At 33.6% G+C, this 10,238-nt stretch overlaps 1 protein-coding gene across 1 annotated transcript; it reads right to left on the bottom strand.

Moving 5' to 3' along the window:
* Positions 1-1,147: 1,147 nt before the first annotated feature.
* On the bottom strand, positions 1,148-2,276 carry LOC145014688 (caffeoyl-CoA O-methyltransferase-like). Its single transcript, XM_078973122.1, has 3 exons — positions 2,023-2,276; positions 1,583-1,859; positions 1,148-1,488 (listed from the first exon to the last, which is right to left on the bottom strand). Exons 1-3 carry the CDS (start codon positions 2,184-2,186, stop codon positions 1,195-1,197), a joined length of 735 nt encoding a protein of 244 aa, XP_078829248.1. The 5' UTR covers positions 2,187-2,276; the 3' UTR covers positions 1,148-1,194.
* Positions 2,277-10,238: the final 7,962 nt, after the last annotated feature.

Raw genomic sequence — 10,238 nt, 5'->3', positions numbered from 1 at the left:
ACACATGCCAAACTCATGAAACCGTTAAACTCAGACAAATTCTTATAAAAAGAAAAGAACTTTTACTAAAAATATTAGTTTGAAAAACATTAAACAAACCGAAACATCAAACCAAATATTTTAGGTTTGATAAAGTTTGTAATCGTAACTTGCAAAAGAAGAGTCTACAAAAAAGCACCACCAAGCAGGATGCATTCATCTAGTTGCCTTTTTATTGAAGTCTGGCTTTTGCCATCTGTTGTTTATTTATTTATTATTATTATTATTATTTTTTTTTGATAGGCTGTCACACACAAACAAATGATTTGGGCTTTGTCCATTGCTTATAAGGTTTGAGCTTTATTTGTATGATTGCACAGGGTTATAACATAGAGTAAACTACATAGGGTTTTTTATTAGTTAAGGTTATTTTTTGCTATTATTTGTTAGATTGCATTGGGCTTCTTTTATAAGTTTGGAGTAAAACTTGGTGCAACATATTTCTTTGTTGTTGGACTTACATTAGTTGCAATTTTTTTTTTTTTTTTTTTTTTTTTTTTTTTAATATTGAAACGGCAAATACAAATACTATAATCTACTCCAAAAGTAACACCTAATACCACCTATTTTTTTTTAGTTATTGCACAATAGTAAAAAAAATTAATTTTCTTTACTCTTATGACACGAAATAGAGTAGTAATAGTAAATACATAAATGATCCTATGTAACAGTAAAAATACATAAATGATCCCTGTGTTGGTAAAATGCAAGAATGGCAGAAATGGTCCCTATGCTTTAATCCCAATGTAATAGTATTATTACAGAACTTGTCAAGTTCCATATGTAATAGCAGGAAACATAAAATTTACCGAAAGAATGCATGTGTAATAGTAAACTTATAGAAATGGTCCATATGTAATATTTTAAAATAAAACTACATAAACGGTCCACGTGTAGTAGTATAATTACAAAAATGGTCCCATTCAATAGAAAAATAACCTTTTAATGTTTTTCATTAGTTTGTTCATTCAAAAATAACCTTTCGCACATATCGGCTTAATAAACTTTCGCCGCAATATAATTTAAAGCATCAATGATCAATGCAAATTGTAGCATTACATAGAAGAAATCAATGAAAAATATGATTCATTTACAAGTTTTCAAGGTATGAAAGATAAATATTAATTGTTTATTTCGGTTGTCCATGATTTGTGTTTAGCTTATACGGCGACATAGAGTGATTCCATCACCCACCGGAAGCTGACATATCTCTACTCTTGGATCAACAGCCAACGCTTTATTCAGCTCTAATACGAAGTCTCTATAATATCTAACATACTTTCGCAGTGGAGCATCAGCAGGTGCCACCAAAGACCCATTCCAAAGGGTGTTATCGTAGCCAATCACTCCTCCAATTTTCACAAGATCAATTAATCTTTTGTGGTAGTTAAGATAGTTGTCTTTATCAGCATCCACAAAAATAAAATCAAATGATCCATGGAATTTTACCTGTAAATCAAAGTATACAAACTAAAGTTAACTTTTAATTTAAAGAAAATAAAATTTATAAATATAAACCTCTCGGAAATCTGTAAGTACTTACGTCGTCAACCATTTGGTCAAGAAGAGGAAGGGCAGGGCCTTCTCTAAAGTCAATCTTGTGAGCAACACCGGCTTTCTCGATAATTGGAAGGCCAATTTCGTAATTTTCACGGTTTATGTCCAAAGCCAATATCTTTCCATCTTCTGGAAGAGCAAGAGCAGTAGAAAGAAGAGAATAACCGGTGTAAACACCGATCTCCATTGTGTTCTTAGCATTTATGAGCTTGAGAAGTAAGTTCAAAAACTGTCCTTCGTCAGCAGATGTCGTCATAAGATTCCTACATTTAGTATTACAAGTAAAACGGATTAGATAGATAACAAAAAGCACCCACAATGTTTTTATGGTAATTAATAATTAATTCAGTTACGTACTCGTGAATCATAATTAATACGTTATATATAACATTAGGAAATCAAATGCATGCAGTAATTATGACTTACCAAGGGTGTCTAGCAGTGACCTCTCGTAGCTCTTTCATGGATTCTGGCTCTCTGGGGTAAACACTGGTTTCGAGAATGTATTGGTAAAGTGCATCGCTTTGAAGGAGGCTCTTGTGGCCAACTTCTTGGTGTTTTGCAGGCTGAGCTTCTCCGGTGGCAGCCATTGTAACAAATCTCTGGTGTTTGACTGTGAAATGGAGAGTCGAGAGTGGGTAATGGTGGGTTGAAATGAAGCTGAAATGGAAGGATAGGGTGTATGGGAATATATAAGGAGTGGGAATGGAGTATCGGAAGGTGGAGGGGTGGTTCTTGTGCGTGGGGTTGGTCAGACTTGAGCTTTCATTGCAGTTGTGGACTTAGCCAACCATAGTGGAAAGCAAGAGTTGGTAAAGCCCACTTGTTTTTTCTTTTTTTATAATAAAAGTATATGTTAAGCTGCTATCATTGATGTTGAAAAAGTATGATTATTATTTTACAATTTATCCACATCATACTATTAAATTTGTTTTCAATATTGTCTTCATTGATGTTTCATTGAGCAATCATCCGATTGAAGATATTACAAACCACTCCGGATTAAGGGTTGTTGTGTGGTAGTGGTCGTCTAGTTGCTAAATATGGTTGAAGGGACAAAACACTTCTCAAAATGAGCGAACACAAAATAACAATAATAATAATAATAATAATAATAATAAAATATTCTACCACCAAAACTATGCATAATCTACCCTAATCATCATCCACTATTCCAAACATTTTACTTTTCTTTTCTTTTTGAATCTTGAAGCATGTGGATTTAACCCATGAATAGTTTTGGCCACTTTTGTACAACGACAATCATCTAAATGAGAATTTTACTTTTTTAACCTTTGATCTACTAAATATTAATATCAAGGGTTGATTAGGTACAATTCACTCATACCAAATTGATGTCCATTGGGTAGCTATCAAAAAATCTCAAAAAATGTTGCAAATTCTTACCATAAGATAAAATCTTTCTGCCAATGTGTTTGCTTAGAAGTCAAGACTGAAAAAAATAGAAAATAAAAATTATACTTTTTTAAATACTTTTACTTTTAAATACTTAAGGGCATTTTGGGAATTGTAGTCAGCCATTGATGCTTCAAAATCACAATAGAAGAGATAATCGAAATGCCTGTATATTAAATACACAAATAACTTGCGTAATTAGCAAATACGTAATCTTCATAATGTTCTTATGCATCCTATATTCGCTATATATAATATTTTGAACTGTTTTAATTAGCACTTAATTTATGCATATATTGTCATAAAACTTACTTCAGACCATCATTGTTTACAAGAGGCTGTAGAAGAGGTCGTTTCCCTGCAAACGACTTTCCATCTCATTAAATGAATAAGTGGTAAAAGAATCTTGGTTTTACATTAAGGACAAAAACGACATTTTGACATTATGAAAAGCACAAGAAATGAAGTATGAGTGTGAATTATTATTATTATTATTATTATTATTATTATTATTATTATGTTTGTGATATCACTCACTTTGAAGGGTCTTTTTGTGCCTGGAATTGGATCTCTTGCCAGCATGAGAAATCGAGTAATATTGTCAGAATCATTCTGAATAACCAACATATAAGGATGAGGAGGACATTTATGTCATTAACATAAGTCTTCCACAAAGTTGTGTTTTTTACACCAGACTAGACAATCTTATTTGTTAGACCCTAATAACAAAGAACACTTCCATATGAAACCATAAACAATAAGCAACACAAATGATTGCACTCCAAGATTTCAATACTCAGTAAACAAGATAAAATCCAAGCTTTCGAGAGGAAAGGAACTCTTCATAACAATTTTCTATTCTTTTCTTAGCTACACTCCTCCAAGACATAAAACCAATATAAATAAAAGACAAAAGGAGAGTAATTTCTCGCACCCCCGAACCTAGTCCCCAGATGAGAAACTAGACAAAAGATAATGCTCACACCATAAAACATCAGCCAATGGAAGTACAAAAATAATCAAAGGATACACCATAAAAGTGTGACCATATGTATATAGTGACTTTTTTCACTAAAAGTGTGACCAAATGTGATGTCATTGTTGCGATCTTATGGTCACTTTAAAATTTATTGTCTGAATGATATGAAAATGTATGGTCGTATCATTAAAGTGTGGCTATTGGTAGGGAATTGTTTTTTTTTATAATCAATCATTGTATATAATACGTCACGTTAAACCGTCAGTAGACATACTTTTTTGGTAATTGTAGTGACTGTATATTACCAACTTGTGACATACATGTTGTTTCAATGTGACCTTTTGCTAATAAATTGTCACACAATTTAAAGTTTATTAAGACTATTGAGTATCTTTTGTAAACATGCAATTACGGTGAGTATGACCATGATCACTAAATTATCACATGTAATTAATTTCAAAAGTGTCAATTTGCTAATAGTTAGTCACAAAAACAATATATGTTCGTGACTATTATCTATCGTGTAGAAACACTAAATTAAGTGAAACATGATCATAAGTACTAATTATAGATTTAATATTAATTTACAACCATATTTGTATTATTTATCATGACCAATGTTATCATTCAAATATCTAAAAAGACGTAACTATGACTATTTTATATCATTTCGACATAGAAAATTATTTAAAAAATAACTTTAAATGATTTATAGACATAATCATTGTTGTAATTGTGACCAGTATTCAAATTATTACCACAAAAATTGTTTACAAGTATAACCTATTTTATTATTTAGACATGCAAATATTGTTGAGTGTGACTATTATTTGTACTATAATCATAGAAAGTAATTTAAACTGAAGTCATTAGTGTTCTGTCAACATAAACAATTTAGATGCACATAACAATTGTCTTCCATATTGTCACATTATTTATATATTTAATATCGCATTTTTATATCGTGACAAACAAATATTATATAAACGTGACAATACATGATCTTTTAGTTACGTAATTATTGAATTTATTGAAATGTGATATTCATTTGACATGTCATTATTTTATGTTGAGAATTATGTGTTAATTAGTTGCGAATAATAAATCCAGTTATTATTAATATAATTACCAAGTTTCGTCCGAAAATCAGATTGATCCTTCATGGTCGGATATGATTATAAGAAATAGGTAGAAGCAGACTTTCACGTTATTAGACAAAATTATAAGACAAATTAAACAATAAAAGTAAAACCAACATCATAGTTGTTGATGTCGATTTGTATAAGACTGCACAGAGAAGGTCTTATCCTTAAAGGTTTTTTGTCACTCTAAGTTTGTAAACTTTAACGTAAACACTTAGGATTTGATGCAGTATATGCTTCATTTCAACAACTATAGAATAAGAAATAAATGCAAAGCAGTTAATCATAAAAAGTAAGAAACTTGATTTTGTTGTTGCAAAAATCATTAAGAGAGAGAGAGAGAGAGAGAGAGATAAGAAATATTTAATTATATCACTACTAGAACCAGGGGTTTCAGAGATGGAAAAATCCCTCGCTATTCTGTCGCTAAAGGATGTTTGCGACGGATAAGCGATAAACATACTCTCTAGCCAATTAATGTGTGGGTAATAACCTAGCGACAGATTTAGCGACATATTACTTTTTCCTTGCGACGACCTTAGCGACGGATCAACCATTGCAAATTCGTCACTTAATACAATTATTTAGGACATTAGCAACAAAACTCAGCACCATTAATCTGTCGCTAATCCGTCGCAAATTCTATGTTTTTGTATTCTGTCACTGATCCCTCTCAAATTTAATATATGTTTTTGTTTCTTTTCCATTCCTGATCCGTCGCAAACGAGTAATATCAACTATATATATATATATATATATATATATATATATATATATATATATATATATATATATATATATATATATATATTGTATTACAAATCTAAAACAAAAAATAATTATACAATCCCAAATCAAACATTATCATTTCAATACCAAAAATATCCATTAAATATAGAATCCAAAACCAAATATTAACAATGAAATACCAAAGTTAAATACTCATTGCTATTTGATTTCAAAGTATAATATAACCATATTTCTGCATTTCCTCTCATATTTTGCATTTCCGAATACATCTTCTCTAATGTTTCATATCTTGCATCCGAAAGAAGGATTGGAATGGAATTGGATTCCGATTCCTGTTAAAACCAAGTGCCACTTACTTATTCCTGCAATGAAAGGAGACTTTGTTGGAAGCATTTGAAACCAAGTGTCGGACCGGAATGGAATTGAATTCCCATTCCGACCAAAAAGTAAATGGTAATACATGTTGGTTAAAGATAATACTATGTTTGCATACTAGTCTTCGGAAATTATGTTCTCTCCTGACATTTGATTCTTTGAACTACTCTTCTTTAGCATTTATTAAAAAAGATGCAATATTAACAACATTTTTACCATTTATTAAAAAGGAGGCAATATTTTTAATTAAGAAGGAAATTATAGAACTAACCTTCATGGTTTCTAGATTTTGCCAAATACCACCCAACACTACTGCAGGTACCACCCAAGAACTTTGAAAGTTGACATCAATTAAAATTGTGCACATATATTTAAAGTTTTTATCCATGAAAATTATTGATTTACAAATACCACCCAACAAGATGTTTAATTATAATGATTTTTTATAAAAAATATTTGGGTTTTTAAAAATTACATACATAAAATTTGTTTATATTGCAAATTTTTATTCCATTCTATATGATGTATTGGAGAAAAAAGAAAGTCCGTTTTCAGGAATTCCTGAAAAGTAACAAGATGGAAGGAATCTCATTCCATCTTTGGTAAAAAAACAACATTTTTTCATTCCTATGGAATGAACTATTGCATTCCATTTATGATTCATGCATACCAAACACTACTTATGAGAAAATAAATTAAGTAAAGAACTTACTTGTTCTAGTTGGCATCAGCCTTTTCCTTAACTTCCTGTAATTTTTCTTGAGCCACAAGACTTAGTGACTTCTTGCTGTGGTCCCTCCCCTACAATCAATATATTGAAACTCGAACAATGTCTACACATAAAGGACTTGCAACCCTGTGTGTGACAAGTGTAGAACTTTCTTCCCCTTTTAGCTTCTGTGTTGGCATTTCTCAAAACACAAGATTCACCACTAGTAAATGCAAGGAATTAGCGTATCTCTTGCATTGCCAAATTACCATATTACCCTTTTTATCCCAAAACTCGAGAGATAAGATAGTGGGCTAAAATTAACCAAAAAAATATTACAAAAAGCAAAATCCAAAATATGTAAATCCTTTTTTAGGGTTCAAAGGAGGTGTCTCGATCTCTTGTCTATGCAAAAGACATAATAAGACCATGAATACAAAACTTGACATAAAAAAACCCAATAAATACCTCCTGCTGCACCTTCATCTTCTTGTTCTGTTAACCCTTCCTTGGCATCTCTGAATCAGGAATAAGGACATATGCGATTGGAAATGAGTTGCCACTTTAATCACACCATTGGCTTAAAATTAAATGCAACAAGATAGCAACATACTTTGATTTAATTATGTATCATAACCAATTGGGTCCTACTGGATGACTTTAGAAGAAAGCCTCTTCAGATGCAAGTGTATCATGTATTCCACGATTAAGCTTAATATCCTGTGAAAATAGAAATGATGTTAGAAGATTATTTGTATACTCTTCAGAAACCTTTCTCAAATCAAACTTAAATAGGTTTCAAAACACGAAATGCACAAGCTTAAGAGTTACATCTTGACAACGATTGACAACACCAACATAACTAAGTTTAAGAGGAATTGTTTTGCCAAGAAAAAGATTGCAGACATCAGTGCCTCTGTCCATGATATCCAACTGTAGTTACAGAGACAAACAACTGCTGATTATGATATGCCTTACAACGAAACAATACAAAGTTCACAAAAGAGAACACGAAGAAGAAGAAAATGTTGACCTTTGTAATTACACTAATTGTACGATGACTTGAAAAGAAAGGGTATATAAGAGTTTAAGAATTAGAAGAAAAAGAATACATTAACAAAGCATAGTATATTTGATAATTACCATCAGGATCAGCATTCCCTGCCATTTGAAGTGCATCTGAATTTGCCAAATCTGAATTTAATTTGTCATTATTTAACGAAATAAAGAAGTTTCGTACTAGTTTCTTGGAGTGAGTACAATATCAGCAAGAAGAGATCCATGAGGTCCCCAAGTCTTATTGCTAGTTGTAACGTCCGCAAATCCGGGCTAGTCAATTTAGAGGCAATAGGGGTCGAAAACGACTTTTCGACAAAAGATTCTTTAGAATAAATAATCTTAACCAAGTTTTAGTATATGTCACGAGGTTTCCGTGCATATAAAGAACGCTGAAATCCGAGTTATAACGAAGAAGTTATGACCCGTTGGAGTTTCGCAACGGAACCGGTACGATACCAGAAAGCGTAAATAGTGAATTTACGATAGAGCGAGATTTAGCCTTAGCGATCTAAATGAAAGTCGTAGAATATGTTAAACTAAGAACATCGATAAAAAGAACGCCCAAATCTGACTTCGTATGAAGAAGTTATGATTTTTCGAAGTTTCGGACTAGCAGTATACAACCCGAAATTCGAATATTAGATCGAGCGGGTTTTAGCCGACACGACCTGAACAAGAACCGAAGATCTTGTTGAGGGTAGCGTAACGAGAAAAAAGATGGGCAAAAACGGATATCGGATGAAGAAGTTATGAGGATTTAACGGATCAATCATGTCCCGGCCCGTTAATAATATAAAATTTAAAATCGAGACAAAATTAGCCAACGAAGTCTAAACGAAAGTTGTAGAGTACGTTCCCACCTTCGCGTGGATATAAAGAACGTCGAAAATGGAGCTCGTATGCGAAAGTTACGAATTTTTAAAGTTGCAGCATGAAAATGCGAAGTCTGTGCGAGATTGATGACGTGGCGCGATCAGAGCCGTCGCTTGCAGCCCACGGTCTCGCTCGGATGAGCGACACGTCGCTCCTCGCTACGCCCAGCGTCCGGCTTCGTGCGCCTCGCGTCCGTTCGCTCTTGGTCCAGAAGGCGCCACGACGCCTCGTCCTACGCCCCGCGTACGAGGTCTGGGTACGTCCCGCGTACCTTCGCTTCCCCTCCGTCCGGTGCGAGACAGCTGGCTGCGAGCTGGCGCCCTTATCCGAGGGAACACCCCGCGTAGCTGCTAAACGCCCCGCGTAGAGGCAGCCTTCGGCCCCTATAAATACATGCGAGATGCTCCGGATTTTTCACACCATTTCTCACTCTCTCTCTAAAATCTTTCTCTCTCTAAGGTTCCAAACCCTCCCTAAGGTCTAGGTGAACCCTTAGCACCCTAAGGAAGCCCCGAGGCTCCCGGATTCCCGAGAAAAAGGAGTTTTTCGGTTTCGAAACGCTGCTCCAATTAAGTTCCGGTTTTCGATAAAATTCGCTGTAAGTATGCTACGCTTATGCAATTTTTAATATAGCTTCCAAATAATTATAGGAATGTTATTAGGTCGTTAAAATAGTTATTTGGGCTATTATTATGAGTTATATTGAGCATTATTAACGCTTAATAATAGTCAAACTGATTTATGAGTCGCGGTTATCGTTAAACTAAACCCTAGTTGTATCGGTACTAGGTTTTATCGAAGGAACATCGTTGTGAGAGTATCGAAGCGCTGTCCGAGTGCTGAGTCACCACCTAATCAGGTGAGTGCATGGTCCCTTTCATCTTACACATAGATATGAAGTATCTTTATATAAACTACGTGCTATGTGTGCATATTATCTGAATACTTGCTGTCTATGCTGGATGAACGTTTTATACATGTTTTAAAGGATTTAAACTGTATACGTATTTTATATATACGAATATGTTGGGTATGATGATGGGTAGATGAATGATGAGAGATAGGAGATGACGTGAGTATACATTGGCAGCTATAGACTTAGTGCCTATGGGACAAACACCGGTAGCTATGGACTTAGTACCTGTTAGACGTTGGTAGCTATGGATTTAGTACCTGTTGGTAGCTATGGACTTAGTACCTATTAGTTAGACACTGGTAGCTATGGACTTAGTACCTGTAGGAATTGGTAGCTATGGACTTAGTACCAGTTGAGCGTTGGTAGCTATGGATTTAGTACCCGATGAGTAAGATATAGCAGCTATGGAATTAGTGCTTTACG

This window comes from Lactuca saligna, chromosome 9 (genome assembly GCF_052625555.1).
Source record: "Lactuca saligna cultivar CGN05327 chromosome 9, ASM5262555v1, whole genome shotgun sequence".
Taxonomy (NCBI): Eukaryota; Viridiplantae; Streptophyta; class Magnoliopsida; order Asterales; family Asteraceae; genus Lactuca; species Lactuca saligna.
Note: the sequence above shows the minus strand (reverse complement) of the source record. Positions and strands in the feature narration are given on the sequence as shown.